The sequence below is a fragment of the Glycine soja genome, chromosome 1, assembly GCF_004193775.1.
Source record: "Glycine soja cultivar W05 chromosome 1, ASM419377v2, whole genome shotgun sequence".
Classification (NCBI taxonomy): domain Eukaryota; kingdom Viridiplantae; phylum Streptophyta; class Magnoliopsida; order Fabales; family Fabaceae; genus Glycine; species Glycine soja.
In genome coordinates, this window is record NC_041002.1 from 40,496,399 (window position 1) to 40,517,462 (window position 21,064).

Genomic DNA, 21,064 nt, shown 5'->3' on the forward strand with positions numbered 1-21,064 from the left:
GCGGCATCTCTAGTGGTTTCCTGAGATTCCTCAAGTTTTTCCTCTGACTGCTCTGATAGGGTTCCCAAATGTTAGAGAAAAGGAGAAGGGATTGAAGCCTTCATTTCACTGTCTACGTGCGATGAGTATTTCTCCATCCATAGAGGTTATTTTGCAAATCCCAATAGTGAAGATGTGCGGAAATGAATCTCGAACCACATATCAAAATTTCACGACAATCCAACAGTTAATGAGTCCGGGATCGTATTTTTACTGAGATAGTTTTAGGTTTCTGTGGGAAAAGGAAAATTTACGATACAAAGAGTATTTCTCTCAGCTCCGACATGTTTTAGTAATTCCCAATGGTTACAATGTTCGAAAATGAGTTTCAAACTTGTTGTTCAAATTTCACGATGATCCAACAGTGAATGAGTTCGAGATCGTCGTTTTCTAAGACAGGTTTGGTGGTATGCGGGAAAAAAAGAGGGTTTTGGAAGGGAAAAATAGAAAACGAAATTGAGAGGAAGAGGAGGCATAGAAACTACCGTCAGTTTGAAAACTGATTTAACATGTTTCTATTTATAGCTAGGATACTCACAACTTATCATTTACTCTATTTATTTATTTTTATTATTTTATAAAAATAAACTTTATTTTATTCCCTATCAAATGAATAAATAAAATACTTTTTTATTTTCTCTTAAACTATTATTTTAATTAATAAAGTTATTTCTCCTTATTTATTTAATTATAAAAATCTCATCATTTTCCTAAAACTCTATTTATTTATAAATAAAAATACTTTTTAAATTGGTTTACAAAAAAAATGGGATGTTACATTAGCAATATGGCAAGGGAAACTGCTAAAGAAAAGGGAATGAAGTAGTAATAACTAGTGTTAGCAATATGGCCTTAGTGAACCAAGAGGAGACCACATTGGAGCTATGTTAGATGACCCAACACCTAGGAACCCTAACAAGAAGAAATAGCAAACTGGAAATAGCTTTTGAAAATGATATATGAACTTGAAATCAAGGGCGACAGCGAGGACCAGTGCCGGCAACGGCAACAGAGGCCTCCAGACTGGTTTGGCTAGCTAAAATAAGTTTGCAACGGTGATGGACACAAACAGAGTTTGGACACACATAGCAGCAGCGATGGTGACGATCACGATAACGAGGGCAAGATGCTAGGGTTATACATAGTAGGGCTTTGGGTGAGCGAGAGATCTAAAATGAGAATATGAATGTTCTTGTTTTAATGTTAGGAAATTCTTGTGGATGAATATTCACTCTTTTGAATATTTACTCTTTTATTATCAATCAAATTCAGATGTAATGTAGGACATAACTCCTAAAAAATGGATTGTTTTTTGGTTTCTTTTGCCATCCCACCTAACGAAACATTAAGATTTGTTTTTAATAAAATCTTAAGTACTTTTTTTTAGGATCACTGAATAAAATGATATTTTTGTTTCACTTTTTGTCTCTTCTTCTCCCTCTGAATCACATTTTCCTTGCCATAGTGGTTAATTTCCTACTACATTTAAAATTAAAAAAGTCTATTTGGTCAAACAAAGAATCAGAGATTCATTGGATCATCAAATGATACATAGTGAGATATACATCAATTTACATTAAAACCATTGTAAACACGTGTGACACACAACATCAGTTTTTAATAAAAATGATGTTGAGTTTAATACTTGACATCTGTTCTCTTGTAACCGATGTTAACAATGTCCAATTATTTTCAAAAATTCTACCATGCATTTGTTAATATCAGTTTTCATAAAAACCAATGTTAACTGATTGATGTAATACACATATTTTCTAGTAGTGACATCTCTTCTAATATGGTTTGTGACTAGCCCAAATTTTAAGAAACGTGAGCAAAAGGCCCAAACAAGCTTAAGTCCTAGATTACAACGTAAATAAAAATAACCTTATTTTAGAATTCAAACATGGGCTCCTAATTAGAATCAAACAAGCCCATTTATTACAATTAAAATCCATCCAAAGACACTTAAATTAAATCAAATAAAATTTTGGTTGCAAGCCCATGTTGGTGCATTATTAGGCTGGGCCTTCTTCCACTTGAATCAAGTGCAACATCATGAACTCTCTTCTCTCACTTTGGTCTTGATATTATGGTGTGTTGATCACCACTACTACCAAAATTGTATATAACGATGTCAAATCGATGAGGGTTTCCAAAAACCGTCTTAAAATAAAATGCATGATAATTTTGTATGGCATGCTCATATCACTCACTTATCTTCCAGTAACACACATTCAGTCTGTTCACTCGCTCATTCACTCACTCTCGTGGTTTTCTTCACTCACTCACACAAATGGTATTAGAGCAAACCTCCCTCCTAGTACAGTATAGTTCGAGGATGAACCAGGCAGAAGTTGGTGGGAATGTAACACCCCAATCGAATCACATCAAAATGAGAGAGATCCAGAAGTTGTGCATGTATGGGACTATACAATTGAGGATGATTTAAAGGAATTAATTGGTACTACATATACACACAAGATGCATATACTTTTCGATAGTCCATCACTTAAGAACTTCATAGTTAAGCGTGTTTGTCTTGAAGTAGTTATGGGATGGGTGACCTTTTGAGAAGTTTCTCAGAAAATGTGTGAGTGAGGACATAATACACTGAAAAGTCTTAGGTTGGTTTGTGGGATTAGTCATTGATCCTAGAACTAAGCAGAGTTGATTTTCATGTTCTTGAAAAGGGCTACCTATGAAGGGTTTTGATCGGTGGAGGGTTATGACCAATAAGGATGTTGAGTGAAGTGTCACCGCGTTAAATGCCATAGTGTGAGAGCCACTGAGAAGTTGGAAATCAGGGATGTTACACACTCACTCACTAGCAACAACACTTCAATCCATTCATTGCGACATTCCCTGCGATGGCACTTCACTCTCCTTTGTGTGTGTCCTCGTTGTCGTCGTCATGTGCCATCATGGTGGCTTCACTCTTCTTCATTGGAACTCGCCTTCTCTGACAACATCTACTTCCAGGTCAGCATCATCAACAAGAAACTCGACGTTCACTAGGTCAAAATCTTTCAATGTCCAATTTAGGTTCATTCTTCCCATATTTTCTTGTTTAGACTCTCTATTTTTGTTTATTTCTATTTTTTTAGCCTTTTCGAACACTATATTAGGTTTAATTGGACTAGTCCAAAAACTACTTCAAATATAATTAAGTAAACATCAAAGCTAATCTGGGAAGAGTGAACATCAAAAGTTTGTATGTTGCCTTTGTAGCTTTGATGGTGTCTTTGTAGGTTGGGATCTCTGAAATCTACAACTAACTAGTAAAAAATGGGATGACATGTAAAATTTGAAGATATAACATAAGCATACCTTTTTCAGCATCCTTATGTTTTGAATTTTTCCACTTTCTTTTCTAGTATTTGCTCTGGCTCTGGCTTCAATCACTAATGGTTTCTTTGTTATACTCGTAGGAACAATTAAAGTTAATAGCAATCAATATGAAAGTCACATTTAACATTATTATATCCACGTACAGATATTATGTGACGAATGTTATATACATATGTTGTTGGAATCCACATTATAAAGTCAATTTCCATAAATGTTAACATATTACACTGAAGAAACTAAGAGACTAAAATCTCGAACACAATTCAAAATTCCCAAGAAGAACAAACTAGGAAAAGATTAATTTTTGTTGAACTTACTTCTACTTTGTGTATGAAAGCATACAAACAAGTTTGGCTGGATTCCAAAGAGAGTTGAATTCTTAAACTCTAGCATTTGAGCATTCACTTGAGCCATATTGTGCATGTCTTAAACAAGAATATGATTTATAAATGTGGATTGCTCAACCTCAAAACTTGATATATTAGTTTTCCTATTTTTGTGATTAAGAGACCTTTAATCTGATAAATTATCTCAGTTGTTTGATTGGAAGCTTATGACACTTAAGTCTCTAGTTTATTTTTAAGTAATATATTTGTTAGTGTAAACTGAAATACCAAGTTTAGAAGAGTTTTAGTTATTTTACAAAAAGATATTAAGATGAAAATAATAACTGGATTTAGTGGCTTGGCGAGTGATAGTCTTCATGGGATCAAAATCTATTGGATACTTTCATTTGATCACTATTTTGTTCTTTTTAAATTGTAGTTGAAACTTATATGACTTCAATGTACATTTAAGCTTCATACTTTTTGGCATCAATTTTCCTTAGGTTGGTTTTCTTAGTTTACTTTAATCATATCATCAGTTAAGAATATTATGCTTAGGTTTATCTTTTCTTATTGGACATATAATTTGTATTGGATCAATTAAACTACATTACCTTTCTCTTTCAAGTTTGGCAAACCATTAATATTTGTTGTTATTTATGAGATTATCTATTCTAAACTTAGATTGGCTACAGTGAACTAAGGTGCAAAGCATTTCAGAAACTTGTTTGTATGGCTTTACTTGTTTTTGTCTAAAATATGGCTTAAGATCAATAATTTGATCATCTATTAAGTTTTGGGATAGCACACATTGAATGTAAAATATATTAATCCATTCAATTGTTTTGCTTCTGCTTATGTTTTAAAACTATAGAAATTTACTACACTAATACTTTTACTATTATAGGCTTGTTAGATGCACTAATAATTTGATTTGTATGATTAACAAAACTTGTGAAATTTGTGGCTTGAATTCCTGTGTAACTTGAGGATGAAATAGGTTAAGATGATGGAGGAGGGGGGGTTAAAAGGTTATTAGACCAATCTATGACTCTTAACACAAGTATCAAACTCAATACCTACGCATGCTTAGTTGGTTAGGATTTGTGTATTTCTTTCCATATGATATGATGTTCATATGTGTATTTTTATTCGGTGCATTATGGTTGTTCTTAACACAGGTATCAAACTCAATGCCTATGCCCAGATGTTTATCACTATTTTCTTAATCAAATTTTTATATCATTCTAACTGCATCTTGTAAAAATTGTACTTGAATGGATGGTCAAACTCTTGGACATTTCTACTTTCTACAATGCACCTAAAATTTTTGGATACATTAGTGCACCACCTAGTTTTAACCATTAGCTAAAATATTAGTTTTTTAATAGATAGATTATATCATATCAGATCTAATAGCTTTCAAAATTACATTGTTGTCCTTTGTATGAAAACTTATTTCTTGTTCATGCTTGCTCCAATTGTGGTCTAATTTTCTTCGATATCTAACTCCAAGCAATAAAGAACATGCAACACTAAAAATAGAGTGCTCCAAGTATGGATACAAGTTCGTTCCCAGGAGGTTTTTTTTTTTACACATTCAAGGAAGCTTATACTTGATAACCTTGAGCGATCCATAAGTTAATTTTTCATTAGGATAGATTAAGGTTCGTTTACTTTATCATCAAAAAATTAGTTTTCTTATTTTTTTTAAGAGACTTGTAATCTAGTTATAGAACGACAGGATAGAGTTTTTTCTTGTTTGTTGAGCTAAAAATAACTGATGTTTGCTATGACTTTGTTTGTTGAGTTGTAAATAACAGTGATCAATTGGATGTTGTTATAACTTTTTCTACTCGACTATTTTTGCTACTTTTTTCTATTGATATATATCTGCTGGATAGAATTTTATTTTTCATTGTTTCCTCTATTGTGTTGTGCTGGTGCAGGCAACGTTCAACTTTTGTATAAGTCTTAACTTTTGTATAACATATCACCATCATCACCATACTCTTTATTTTTGTTAGTGGGCATCCTCTGAGGTCGGCATCTTTTTGTGACACATCTATGCTTGTTACAAGTGTGAAATTAATGCATAAAATTTGTGTCTAGTAGTATCTCAATCCTTAACTTAATGCTTTATAGCGTGTTTGATGATAACTGAGTATTGTTTTATATTAAAGTTATGTGCATTATGAGTAAACCTTAGTTTTCCGTTTGAGATTGAATACAATGATTAATGCAGATAATTTGGATTAATCATTGTATTCAATCTTCAATTGTCCGTTTGGGCAGTCTGAAAAGAGTCATTTTTTATACTTGATTCTTCTGTGAAGGTCAAGTCTCTTGTTAAATTTAATGAACCTTACTTGATTTTTTTTATAATTGAATTTAGTCATATTGAAACCTGAGGTTGGAATGTGGTCATTATGTCATGCATTGGATGTGGACCATAGTCATGGGGGGTTTGAAGAATGAATGGAATACAACGCACTATTTTACTTTAAAAACTTTCAATTATTAGACTTTTAATTATAAAATGTCATTAGCTTGTATTTAATTTTATGCTAATTTACTTTGATGTTTTTAATTATTACATTTTTCATTATTTTATGAGGTTAACTTGTGTTTATTATATGTTGCAGTGGTTTAGTGATGGAATATCATTGAAATTGGAGAACATTACAACAATTCGTAAGGAATGGGCAACAAGCTTTTAAAATAAAAATTATGCATGTATTTGAACAATGTTCGATATTGTACATCATATATCATATTTATTGATATTAATTAATTAATTAATAATTTGGTGTGGACTGTCTGAGTATATTTCCTATATTTGTTTTGGATTGGATTGCATGTATTTGTTAAATTACAGGTTGAGTGTTCTTTAAAACAAAAGAAACATTAAAAAAAATTAAAAATGATGATGGTTTCAAAAAAACCGCCAAAGAAATATTGATATTAATGATGATGATCCAGAAAACCATCATAGAAACTCCATGTTCTATGATGATTTTGTGGAAAATCGTCATTGATGTTGAGCTTTCTATGACGGTTTTCTTTCTATGACAGTTTTTTGAAAAAATATCATAAAAGTACACGTAATTATTTTTTTAAAAAAATGCAACATATTCTTTGACGGTTTTTAAATCATCTTCAAAAGTAGTCCATATTCAACAACGGTGGATTCCATGACGATTAAAAACCATCATGGAAGGCCCTATAGAATTGTCATCGAAGGCCTTATTTGTAGTAGTACACCTCTAAGTGCTCCATGGGTCTTTTTACTCTTTTCCTCATAGGTATTCCAAGTCCAATGATAAGCCATCCTCTATAGCTCTTTTCTCCTTAAGTTCTTTTGGCTTAATTTAGGGATCATTTATCTTAGGTCTTCCTTCTATTCTTGGAGGACTTCCTTGATCTTTATCATCACCTTTTGAAATACTCAATGTTTATGGTTGTAATGTCATAAGGCACAATGTTTATGTCTTTATGAGCTATGATATATGAATATTCAATTATTTTTTATGTTTCTTATTTAATTTATGCAATGAATTTCTAGTTGATGGATGCACGACGAATGCAGAAAGGAAAGCCTAGTGCACAAGCATGATGCTGCAAGGAGAAAAAAACATCAAGAACCTTCACAACCTTTTTAATAGAAAACCTCGAAAACTATCAAAGTTTCAAAAAATTCCTTCCTTATGACAAGAATTCCCACCATTGTTACAAAGCCCACTCTATACAAATAAATAATAAAAAAATATCAAATTTTGACACTAAATTCAAAGATATGAAACTAATGGAACTAAACTAAATTGGAAATAAACAAAACTCAAAAGGATTAAGGGAAATTCTTTGAAACAAAGAAGTGGGTAGTAGAAGATTTCTTATTTCCATAATTGACAAAGTCAACGATTTAAATTGAAACTAAACCGACAGCTTTTATGTAAACATACCCCCATTTATCTCTAGTTTAGGTTTAAAATACTTTCAAGGTTTAGATTGAATCCGCAATGTATGAACCCACAACATCAATTAGAATTGTCTAAACTAAAATTATGCATATAAATCAAAAAAGTTTCGGCAAATGCTATTTAAAATTTGATCACTGATTATAAAACTGGAGCAAACACTATATCTCACATTCAAGGTTTAGAAATGTAGTATGCACAGGCTCCACCCAGAAGCAAAAGAGAACAATGAAAGGGTAAAAGAAATGGGTGTAGGATTTGTGAAACTTAAAACTGGAGACAATAAACCTATTTGTATTGTTTTTAAAGGGCTAAATATCACTTTTGGTTCGCTATGTTTTGTAGTTGTTTCATTTTGGTACATTAAGTTTTAAAAGTTTCATTTTGATCATTTCTTTAATTTTTTGTCTGAAACATTAGTATTTTGTTAACATTTAAATTTTAAAATAATTAATTTAACATAATAATTGTTAAATGTCACTATCTTTATTTCACACAGTATCACAATCCCATAAAGTTTCCATCAGATGCAAGATGCACACACCAGCACAAAATGCACCGGATCGAGTAACACGACAAGAGAGAAGCAGTACAATGATGAGTCTTCGTGTGAGAAAGAAGTATCACTACACATAGAAACAACACAGCAACAAATGCGCACACAAGAGAAGCAACACAATAATGACTTTTCACGCAAGAGAGAAATAGCACAATGCCTCTTATTTTCATGGCCTACACAGTTGCCGCTTCATTGCACACACACGCACACAGTCTCTGTGTGTGTGTCATGCTTCATCATTCCCAAATCTGTAACTTGAAAAAAAAAAACTTGATTTAGATTTTTATCTCATGCTTCAGATTTGCCACCAACGGTGACATCGCTGCTAGGCACGACAGAGGGGATGACAATGAGAAGTGAAAGGAAGGAGAAGAGTGTGGATCGAAGGTGGTGGGTCACGATATCATAGAAAAAAGAGAGAAGCCAACACCCTCCTAAAACCACCAACGAGCCTACCCAAGTTTGTTAAAGTTGCAAAACTCATTTGGCCACTCCCCATCAAAGAGCTTGAGCTAGTAATTGCTACAAACTACATATATCCCACCACATACAATGAATTATAACCCCTAAATAAATACTTGTACCCATGACGGTGGTGTTAGTGGTTATGAAGATTGGGTGTTTGGATTGTAGTTGTGGAGATTAGGTTGGAGGAGATGATTTTTTTAAGTGGATATAATTTTTAAAATAAAAAATAAAGATAATAACAATTTTTAATCATTATTATGTTAAATTGATTATTTTAAAATTTAAATATTAAAAGAATACTAACATTTCAAATGAAAAATTAAAGAAAAACCAAAAATGATATGTTTTGGAAACATATAAGATCAAATGAAAATTTTTAAAGTTAAAGTACCAAACCGAAATAATTGCAAAACATAATGGACTACATTAAGCCTTTTTAGAATCAAGTAAAGGCATTTTAAAAGTAAGTAAAAAACCAATTCAGCTAAAATTTATTCAAACACATTTTGATTTTGAATTTTTATTTTAAAACAAAAAATCAAAATCTCCCCACCACTAGAACTAAACCTTATTTAAGTGTTAATTAATTAACATTACTTGTACAATATTTTCTTGAATAATTAATGCTTATTTATTACTATCTTTTTATTTATACATAAGAAAAAAAAATATCAATTCATCAACACCAATAAAAATAGTTAAATTAGTTTATTTTAATTAATATTGTCATCAACTTAAATTTTATTCAAAAAATACCAATAGAAATAATTGATTTAAGTGGTAGTTAGATATAATAACATTACTGAGAATCCAAAGGATAATTTTTTTCAACCAAAGAATATGAGTTATATATATTGTTAATAACTTACTAAATGCATTTCAAAATTTGTGATATTTTATAATACATATAGGGGTATCTCAGGTTATACCAATCAAATTTCTTTATACTTTTATGGGGAATGAATGATATCTCATTAATAGACTTCACAATAAACTAGAGGTATACAATGAAATTAGAAATTAGTGTTTTAGAAAGTGATCACATGTTTCTTATAATTAGAAACAAAATATACTACCATTTGTTTCTTATATATAGAAATAGAGGTAGTATTATTCAAGAAATTAATTAAATACATTAAGGATACAAAAAAATTAGATATTATCATTTAATCATATACTATCAATATAAAATTTATTTATTTTAAAAATTATATCACAATAATTTTTTTTTATTAAAATCATGTAATTTGAATAAATGATCACTTTAATCCCTATAATTTGTAGGGTGTTGTGACATTGGTCCTTGAACTATGAAAAATTAAAAAGAAAAAAATATTGAAAGTATAAAACACATAACTAAAGTGATAATATTAACATGTATTTAAAATGATAGTAAGTATTTATGTTTAGATACTTTTTTAATTTAGAAACTTATTTAACATTTTCTTAGTTTTCCTAAGTAATGCATCAACCTACCCCTTTTAGGAATTAAGTGACTATTTATTCAAAATATATTTACACTAATAATCATTTTTTTTTTCAAAAGATGACTTTATGAAATTTTTCGCTTTATTTATTTATTTTATTCAATTTCATTCCACTATTAATTTAAGGTATAATTAAGTTGTCCATAATTTTCAAAATTAAGTCAAATGTTATTCTTTGTTACTTCAATAACGTTCATTATTTTCAAAATGCGGTTACTAGAAAGGGTCACATTGATCAGGTTTCAAAAATTATGAGAACTAACACTACTAGAAAATAGGCTTTCTACATCGGTTATCAGCGCCTTTTTACATCGATTATCACGCGTCGTTGTAGCCCGATGTCGTTGAAACACAACAACGGTCGAGGGACCGATGTTGAAATCTGACATTCTACATCGATTATTAGGACAACCGATGTAGAAATCTGCCTATTTTAAGACGGGTTGACCTCCAAACCCGTCTTAGAATGCCAAATTTCTACATCGGTTGTCCTGAAAACCGATGTAGAATGTTAGATTTCAACATTACATCAGTTGTGGCCTGAACCGATGTAGAATTATTAATTATTTTAATTTTTTTTGCTTTTTGGAAGCAAGAATTATGATGACATAAAAATTGGTGACATGGTCATTTCTTTAAAAAAATATTTCTACAAACTAACTAGTAATTACTAAACTAAATTGTTCATACGAAGAGAGAACAAAAGAATAAAATTAATCAAATTTGACAAGATTTCATAAGTGTGCCATTCAAGTTTTACTTCGACAAAAAATTTAGGTGAATGAAACAAGAAAATAGCAAAACCAGAACTGTATAGCTTTCCATCTTAGATAATCAATATTTACCTTGAGCATGGAAGTTTGAATTATATCAATCAAATTTATACAACCGAGTAGTTTCAAGTTGAATTCTCTCCTGCAAGAAGACAATATATAAATCTTCATATTTGAACTATTTTATAGAAATCCATTGGTTAGAAATTTTCCTTATATAGTTGTATATTACCTAATATTTTTTTCGTTGAAACACATGGTCAAGGGACACAGACTCTCCAATCATTTCTGATCGGAGTCACCATATCCATAGTCAAAAGGGAACCTCCAACTTACAAAAATAAAATACCAATTAAAATATATGTTACTACCAATTAAATATGTGTTATTATACAATTAATTATGCAGGTATACTATGCATGTATATTTTTATAATATCACATTTAATTCTTAGAATATTTCTTATATAAAATTAACTCATAAAATACTTTTTATACACAATTAAGTTTTATTTAACAAAAAATTTAGGTGAATGAATTTAGAGTAAGTCTAATGTTCATTCAATATTCTCAAATCGAAAAAAGATTCAAATTCATTTTCTTATAAAATATGAGTCTGATATTTGTAAAGTATAATAATCATGCAAAAATAGTTTCTAAAATTTAGAAAAATTGATCAGTAAATATATAGAGTATAGACCAGATTTGCTCATATTTTTTTAAAAATGAAATTAGAGTCTCAAACTTTTTAATTTTATAAAAATTACAAATAGTAAGGACAAAAAGGAGATGAGAAGTGGGAAAAGAAAATGTACCATGAAGTTGTCAAATTCTTGTCTAAAAATAGTAGGCACAATATTTTAACAAAACTCTTTCATAATTTCATTTCTCAAGGACACGGTTAGCTTTGTTCCAGTGATTTCCTCCTCATCTTTATTGTTTTATGTTTTTTAAAGAGTAAATTTTATTAGAAGGAAATAAGGAAATAGGAGGAAAAGAATAAGCCATCCTATGTAATGAAAACTGATTCCAACATGAATGAGATAAGGTCAGTTGCATCAACATCTCTCTATCCTGCATCAAATTGGATGATGAAGAGCACTAGAAAACAAATGGAAAAAATATCATTAAAATAAAAGTTATAGAGCCAGAGTGGAAGCACTAAAATTAGAAATAAAAAGATATAAATAGTTGTCAATATTAAAAAGATATAAAAAGATAGAAATTAAAAAAATATCATTAAAATAAAAGTTATAGAGCCAGATGGTGCAGTCCATGCTTTTTACACTGATTTAATGACTAAAGTAAGACTTGAGGGGAAAGTGAAATTGTTAACTTACTTGTACCATAGGATATTTTCTCTCTTTAGAATTCAAAAACATACTAGAGCTAGTCCTGACATCACTCTTGATTCCCTGTACAAGATAGAAATATCATGTTTCATGAAGAAACACATGTTCATAGATGCCAATGACCACATATAGTACTACTGCACAATATGTCCACATTTGTTTTGATATGGATTTCCTTTTCTTAATTTGATTATGTGTGAATGAACGAAAGCTTCCTTTAATCTTAACAACATTTCTTTTATTTCTGCAAGGTGTTTTGCCAAATTCTTTTAGGCGTTTTATATGTAAATGCATAAAATTGATGTCATAACCCAAAAAGAAAATGGTATGATTGGAAAGCAAAGCAAAAGAAAAAAAATAGGAAAAAAATATTCTTTATAATATTTTGAACCTATTTGACCATTTTGGGAAATCAACAAAAAAACTTCTTTTATTCTTACAGCAAAACATATCTTTTTAACTCTTCATGGTGTTTTGCCAAATTCTTTTTAGTGTTTTTATATGACAGTAGAGTAGTAGACACACAAAATTGCTGTCAACGAGTGTACTCCATAATATTTCACAATAAGGCCAACACAGACAAGCCTTCATGTGACAGCAAATGCACAAATGTGAAAGAAGTGAGATTTTGTTATAATTAGTAAGCAACTCAAAGCAGTAAAAAAATCAATTCAGAAAAATTATTTCTTTCTATGGTTTTTTTTTGTAACAGCGTATTTTAAAAAAGCAATTCTCAAAAAGGCCAAAATTTCACAGCAAGGCTAAACTGACACATTGATCAAAGGAGTGCACAAAACATTTGTACCATACTCGTATGCTGCACACATCCCTCTCAAGTACAATAAGACTTAGATTGGATTTTCTCTATATATCTCTGTCTCTTTGGTTTCTACAAGCTTCATAATCTCCAATGTGATGTATTTTGCTGGGTAGAATCATAGAACTTGCCTAATAGAGGGTTAGTCCATAGAGGAGATCAAGCAATGATTTCTAAATAACTCTTAAAATGGATTCAGTTCTTCCTTTGTTTGAAGCATGGTATTCTTCTTTTTAAGTTTGAAAACTTCTCACTTATCTTTTTTCCTAGTTCTAAATTAGATATTTTCTGTGAGAAGGGTCTTCCCACCATCTGAAGCTATATAGTAGTTTACAAAAATATAATTTATTCATAAAAGAGAACAAAGAAATAAAAAAACAGAGAGGAAATTTTAGTTCATGAGGAAATAAAAAAACACACTTAAGAGATTTAAGCACCTTTTGCTCAGACCAACACATGTTGGTACCTCATGAGGAAATTTTAGTTTACTCTTCAATCTTCATTGATGAAGCGCTAAAATAGATCCACTCATCCACTAAATGGTACTTTGCCTATAGAAATTGAAGAATATGCAACTAAGTGAAAAAGGTCCCAGATGACAAGAGTGGAGGCTTGATAGGGTCTTTCTTTTATGCTTAACAGCCTTAACTCCAGTAGTTTATATGACCTTATACATATAGACACACACACAGTCCAAACATGCAGTTTCTAGTTTTCCCATGAATAACAGCACAAAATATAATGACAATTATAGAATGATGTAACTATTTGGATTTATACCTTAACTTTACAACCAAATTAATAGGTATAGGTATGTTAAAATTAACAAAGGTTTACCATAATATGGTTGTAATTCGGGGATTCTGAGTTTTAAGAGTGAAAAATTAGCATTTAGAAGGGAGGTCATACCTCCATGCTCAGGAAGTTATGAAGTAAAATAATTCATGGAGACCAGTTAAGCACTTCAGGTTTGACCTACGGGAAGGAATAAAAGGGTGAAACTGAGAAAACATGTAAATATAAAAGTTTAGCAGAAAAAAGAGGGACAACAAAACAGACATACATATCCAAGGCATAAGATTTTTGCTTCCTTGTCATTATTCCAAAAAGGAACACCTGAAAAACAGAAGAAAAGTTTGAAAAGGAAGTTCCAATCATACTGTAAAGAAAAGTAAAAGAATAGTGACCTCTTGGCAATTGAAGGTGACGATTAGTGTCGAGTCCACGCAATCTTCTAAATGGCAAAGAATTGGTGCCTAGACGGAGTAGTTAAGCTAACAGAGCATAAGAAAGTGTACCTACAATATTAAATCCTAAATTTAACCTATGAAATAATAATAGTCATGGAGTTGGAGATGAATTCAATTCAAGATCAAAATGTGAATCACACACACACAGACACTCACGCTTACTCTCTCCTTCCTTCGTCAATCATCAACTCAACAATCACAAACCGCTTTGTAACGCCCATTGCTGCTTTTATGCACCATGCCTTCGCGTTTCGTGGACTCAGCTTCACCGACTCGGTCAAATCAGCCAGCATTGAGTCAACGCACCGCTCGCTCATCGCGATCTTGAGCTCCGCCCTCTTCAGCAGCACGTTGCCCCTCTCTTCCTCGGCAAGGGACCCCACGGCGAGAGGGGACAATGCAGCGTCGAGCACGTTGGAGCGAAAGCCCTGGAGGTCAAGCGCCATGGACTTGAGGAGGTGCGAGGCGGCTTCCTTGGGGTCGAGCGCGAGGGCCTTCTCGGCCTCGACTAGGGCCTATTTGGCGAGGGAGGTTGCGGCAAAAGCGCTTTTGGATCTTCTGGCTTGGGCGAGGAGCTGCGCGCCTTGGACAAAGTGGCACTTGGCTTGGACGGCGCAAGGGTTTGGAGGACAGTGGCGGAGGGGGAAGAGGAGCCAGAAACAAAACCCTCGATAAAGCAGGTTAACTCCGGAGTGAAAATGAAAAGTCGTAGTTCTCTAGTAAATAAAAAATAATAGAATTAAAATATGATATATTCAAAGACGATGGTAACTAAAAATGCTGCAGTTAGGTTACAAACAAAAACGGTTTTTATTAAACCGCTTTCGAAACATTCAAATCAAAGGCGGTTTTATAAAAACCGACGTTAACACCTTCAAAAAGTTGATTTAAATTGCAAAAATACCACCGCATGTTTTACTACATCGGTTTTTTAATAACCGATGTAGATTTGACGATGTTGAATGATCAATTTCTAGTAGTGTAATTGAATTTTTTATTTATTTATAGAAATAAAAAATAAATACTAAAAGATTTACAATAATTTATATACATTCTTTAATGACCCAAACTAGATTCCTTTCTTCTGATTAAAGTAACTAAAGATATCATTGACTAAGTTTTAAAAATTATGGGATTTAATTGAACCTTAAATTAAAGGTAAAGCAAAATTGAATAAAATAAACAAATTAATAAAGTAATTAATTAAGCCTTAAAAAAATTAAGGCTTAAATATGAATTAATCATTGTAAGTTAGTGTTTTTTTTAAAAAAATTTGTTTCTTATAATTTTTTTTAGTTCTCATAAATTTATGATTTTTTAAATTTGATTCCTATAAATTTTTTGTTATTTTTAGTTCCTCTAATTACACGTTTACATTTTTCAATTTTGATTTTCTGTATTTGATACAAATGAAAAAATTGAAGTCTTAAAAAAATTTAATACTGAAAAAATAACATGGCGCGTTTCATGATTGGCCACAACACAAAACCCAACACAACCCCAAAACTCGCTCACAACACAGCAGAATGTACCCATTGCTTGCGATCTAAATTCACAATGACAATGTGGTGAAAAACGCTCGGATTTGAAGATGGACATGGACGTGGAAGAAGCTTCTGCACCTAAAGGTTTCCTTCTAGAACCTTCACCATTTCGTGCACGAAATGAATCACAGAAATTGATACCCTTTTGATGATTCTGAGTGTTTGTGTTTAACGCAGAGAGAAAGCCCGTTTTGGTGATCTTGGTGGGCGCTCCAGGGAGCGGGAAGTCCACCTTCTGCGAAGAAGTTATGGGTTCCTCTACTCGCCCTTGGGTTCGCGTATGCCAGGTTTAGTTCACTCGCTTCTGCCTGTTCGATGAAATGTCTCACTGGGTTTCACTTTCACCAATTGAGTTTTTAGTTTTTACTACGGTAATTAAATGATAAGATGACAATTGAAGGGAAACTAATAAGGTTTCAGTTTTTTAGTTGCTGTTCATGTTAAGGGTTTTAAGGTTTTGCAATACTGTAATTTGGCTAAGGTTTTGGTAATGGTAACGCAATATATACTGTAATTTAAAACGACGAAAACAAGATAGGGGCGTTAGTGTGTCGCAGGGAATTGATGAAAAATTTTACATTTTTATTTGCTTGATTAGTCTGAGTTGAATAAAGGGTTGTTTTTTGTGCCTTATGATCTTGATCTTGGCCGTTTGCATATATGTGAAAGATCGTAGGGTATTGATGTGTTTTATTGGGTGTGTCAGTTCTTGCCTGAATGAGGGCTTATGAGTATGTTTTAAACGGTTGGAGGATAAGGGAAATGTATACTGTTTGGGATATTTTTATTTGATAGGGAAGGAAAAGGCAGGATTTTCACTTGACCCTCCAACAGATCAGCTATAACTTGATACGATTTTTCTCAATTTGAAGGATTTGGAAGAGATTGCTATTGTAACATAATACATATGTCCATATTTTGTGGTTAAAATATGTTTTTAACAAAGTATATTATTGATAACAAGTATAAAAAAATTTACAATGTATTTGAAATTTTTAACATTAGAAGTTTAGAACAATAAAAGGAAAATTGTCATTTAACACCCCTCCTCCCCCCCCAGCCAACACTACTCCCTTCTCTAATTGTTTTTTATTCCTTCTCTCTCCTTCTCAACTTCCAAACAAATCTACTTATATAAGATGAGATGTAATCAGTGTATTTGGTGAAAGTAAAGTTTAGGCCTTTTATTGATAATGTTTAATTTGTATAGCCATTTATATGTAAATGCAATTTGAATAATGCCTTGATAAAATCTCTTAGTACAGAGTCTGCTTCTTGGTTAAGTTATATTAATCTCCACTCTTGAGAACTATTATCTAAGGATATTCTATTTGGTATTTAATGTGAACTTGAGAAAGAAATGCAAATACTATTGTTTTCTGTTAAAGAAGTTGTGTTTTGGTCATGGTTAAGGGTTTGCCAAGTCTCAGCCTTTGCTTCTACCCTACCTCTACAGAGAGAGAGAGAGAGAGAAGAGGGGAGGGGGGGGGGGGGGGGGGGAGGCTCACCCAACATGACTTTGGATCTTATCTAACACTGGTTATACTGTTTATTCGCTTTAGGACACTATTGGAAATGGTAAAGCAGGAAATAAAGCTCAGTGCCTAAGCAGTGCAACTAGAGCATTGAAGGATGGGAAGAGTGTATTTATTGATAGGTGCAATCTTGACAGAGAACAGCGTTCAGAATTTATAAAGCTTGGTGATGGACCCCAAATAGATGTCCATGCAGTTGTACTTGATCTTCCTGCTAAGCTTTGTATTTCTCGATCAGTCAAACGAACTGGGCATGAAGGAAATTTGCAGGGTGGAAAAGCTGCTGCAGTTGTGAATAGAATGCTTCAACATAAAGAGCTTCCCAAATTAAGTGAAGGCTTTAGCCGGATAACATTTTGTCAGAATGAAAGTGATGTAAAAAATGCTCTTAACACATACAGCACACTTGGGCCACTGGATAGTCTTCAATATGGCTGCTTTGGCCAGAAGAATCCTGATTCCAAAATTCAAGTTGGTATAATGAAGTTCCTTAAAAGAGCAGAGGTCCCAGTTGCTGCTGCATCTAGAGAGAGTGGCATTGAAGACCCTACTTCCCAGACTCCGGGTAAAAATAACTCCTGCTGCAAAGATAAGCAAACATTTTCCTCAATTCCTGATAATGACAACTCAGAGACGAAGGAAGTAGAAAACCAAGCAGTTGGCTCTGTTGATTCCCATGCCAATCAAGTTTCTCTGGATGATATTCCCACTCTGGCATTTCCATCTATTTCAACATCTGATTTTCAATTCAACCATGAGAAGGCAGCTGATATTATTGTTGAGAAGGTTGCAGAGTTCTCAAATAAGTTTAGGAATGCCAGACTTGTTCTTGTTGACTTGTCTCATAAATCAAAGATTCTGTCCTTAGTTAAGGCTAAAATTGCAGGAAAAAACATTGATGCCCAAAAGTTCTTTACCCATGTTGGGGACATTACTCATCTTTATTCCAGGGGAGGTTTGCGATGTAATGTCATTGCTAACGCTGCCAACTGGTAAGGTTCTATTTCTATGATTTTAGTGTATATGTAATTCCATATAACATTAATTAATAAATCTGAATTAAAAATTTGATAAACTCAAGATGACCCTCACCCAGGAACATGTTACTGACCATTATGACTGTTAAATGGTATGCCAATTTGTATCTGTTGGTATTGCCTCAGTCTCTACTTATCTGAACTACATAAGGAATTTTCTGGCGACTGTGATTTTATGATCAAATTCTACATTATCTAACAGTTACGGATCTATTGTGTTTTCTTTTTATCTCATGTCATGCAACTCCAGCTGCCAATCAATCAACTTAACTGCCTTTGTTTTTTGGCATCCATTCTAACTATTTTAGTCAACACCAATGCCTGCTTCTTGATTGACATGGATCTCATCATTTTTAACTTGTTTCCCAGGCCCAGTTCTGCCCTTAAAACTTGTAATAAACTATATTTTCAGTCAGATAAACCTGCCATTTTTCAAATTTTCTCTTGGTTAAGTGAAAACTCCTTTGCAGGAGGTTAAATCCTGGAGGTGGAGGTGTAAATGCAGCAATTTTTAATGCTGCAGGTCCTGAACTGGAGTCTGCAACAAAAGAAAAAGTACAATCTCTTTCTCCTGGGAATGCTGCTGTTGTTCCTCTACCTTCATCTTCTCCTTTGTTCACCAGAGAGGGTGTAACCCATGTAATACATGTTGTTGGACCTAATATGAACCCACAAAGACCAAATTGTCTAAATAATGATTATAATAAAGGCTGCAAAATTCTCCAAGATGCTTATACTTCACTTTTTGAAGGCTTTGCATCTATTGTGAGGAACCAGACATGGCATCCAGTAGGAAAAAGTGAAAACCTTGAAAGGAAGTCTTTAGAGTTGCAGGTTCAGTCTGATTGTTCCAGAAATTATTTCACAAAAACTGATCAAAAGAGTAAGAGAGATGTTGATCATGGATTGGGAAAAAGTAAGAAATACAAGGGGACTCGGGATGACTCTGGATTGACCTTTACTGATTCTAGGAATGAAAATGTTGATTCAGAGCATAGAACTGAGAGGAGCATGACTAAGACATGGGGATCATGGGCTCAAGCTCTTCACCAAATAGCTATGCATCCAGAAAAGCTTAAGGATGACTTGCTTGAAATTTCCGATGATGTTGTTGTATTGAATGATATGTATCCCAAGGTTGAATTAGCCCCTTTTCTTCTTTTTAACTTTCGTGTCACGCGTGACTCTGCAAATGCAACAAACTGGATTTACCTGTGTTTTTCAGGCACGGAAGCATGTTCTGGTGTTGGCACGAACCGGAGGTCTTGATTGCCTTGCAGATGTCCAAAAGGAGCACCTTCAGTTATTGAACAAGATGCATGATGTGGGTTTAAAGTGGGCTGAGAAGTTCTTGAACGAGAATGCTTCCCTGGTATTTCGTCTCGGATATCACTCGGTATGCAGAATATATATTCAAGAACTATTTTTCCTCTCCCCCACCCTAAAAAAGAAAAGAATGTTCCTTGGCCTTTGATTAATGAGTGGCTTCGTTACTTTATGTTTTCTATCAAAACATGCAGCCATAATCATCATAAGTATGTTTCGATTATTGAAGCTATTAGAGAGTTTTTGCAGAGACAGTGGTGATGGCTAAATTGGATTTGTATTAAAAATTGAGAGTTTAAAGATGACTTCTTTCGTTGTTAACCATATTAATCAATAACTCAAGGCTATTACTAATAAATATTAGCAGTAATATTCAACAAGGAAAATTATTGAATGGAATACTCCATATTTAAAATTTGAAAGAAATAAGTTATTAAAAAATTTACATGATCGTGTTAGTATTGGATTGAGGTTTGAGAAGGTTCATCTTCATTTAACTTCAAGAGCAATGGTTAAGGTTTTTTTCATTTTGTTGGGCATGTTTTTAGGTGTATATCATTTGTAAACTGAAAGCTTCAGTAGCTGTTAATATCTTTTTCTTCTGTACCTTCTGCAGGCACCATCAATGCGACAACTACATTTACATGTTATTAGCCAGGACTTCGAATCAATACATTTAAAGAACAAGAAGCACTGGAACTCATTTAACACAGCTTTCTTTCTTGACTCGGTAGATGTAATGGATGAGATCTCTAGTGATGGGAAGGCAAAATTGAAAGATGATGACAAACTACTGTCTATGGAGTTGAGGTGCCACAGATGTAGAAGTGCACATCCAAACATACCGCGTTTAAAATTACATATTAGCAGCTGCCAATCCCCCTTTCCTGCTCACCTGCTTCAACACGGACGTTTGGTGCATGCACCAGGAGAACCTCATAGCAATGTCCAGTAGTACTAGTTTTCTGTCTACTCTTTTTTTGTGCTCGGCATTTTTTGTCTACTCTACTGCTGAGCAAGACTAGTTTTGAGCTTGTCTTTTTTTTAGTACATGAGATAAAATCACCAATGTGTAGTTAAAGATTGAAGCACTTTTGCACGATGATATTAGATGGTTTGACGTCAACTCCTGTAGGGGGAACATTTGCACGATGGACTGATCATTCCTAAAGACTGCATTCTCTATAAACATCGCTACAAATTGATTTGCTATCTTTAATCATGACA

At 32.8% G+C, this 21,064-nt stretch overlaps 1 protein-coding gene and 1 long non-coding RNA gene across 2 annotated transcripts; one reads left to right on the forward strand and one right to left on the reverse strand.

The window, feature by feature from the left end:
* Positions 1-11,660: 11,660 nt before the first annotated feature.
* LOC114405069 lies at positions 11,661-15,087 on the reverse strand. The gene is made up of 5 exons (XR_003665169.1): positions 14,552-15,087; positions 14,333-14,443; positions 14,209-14,261; positions 14,055-14,120; positions 11,661-12,391 (listed from the first exon to the last, which is right to left on the reverse strand). It is a non-coding gene; the product is annotated as an uncharacterized LOC114405069 (long non-coding RNA).
* Positions 15,088-15,859: 772 nt separating this feature from the next.
* Positions 15,860-21,052, forward strand: LOC114415910 (transcription factor bHLH140-like). The gene is made up of 6 exons (XM_028380778.1): positions 15,860-16,023; positions 16,117-16,226; positions 17,502-18,466; positions 18,982-19,648; positions 19,737-19,907; positions 20,454-21,052. Exons 1-6 carry the CDS (start codon positions 15,987-15,989, stop codon positions 20,790-20,792), a joined length of 2,289 nt encoding a protein of 762 aa, XP_028236579.1. The 5' UTR covers positions 15,860-15,986; the 3' UTR covers positions 20,793-21,052.
* Positions 21,053-21,064: the final 12 nt, after the last annotated feature.

Coding starts and splice junctions, on each gene's coding strand:
- LOC114415910 (XM_028380778.1), top strand. CDS start 15,987: ATGGACATGGACGTGGAAGAAGCTTCTGCACCTAAAG. Junction 16,024..16,116: donor AGAAGCTTCTGCACCTAAAG/GTTTCCTTCTAG, acceptor TGTTTAACGCAG/AGAGAAAGCCCGTTTTGGTG. Junction 18,467..18,981: donor ATTGCTAACGCTGCCAACTG/GTAAGGTTCTAT, acceptor ACTCCTTTGCAG/GAGGTTAAATCCTGGAGGTG.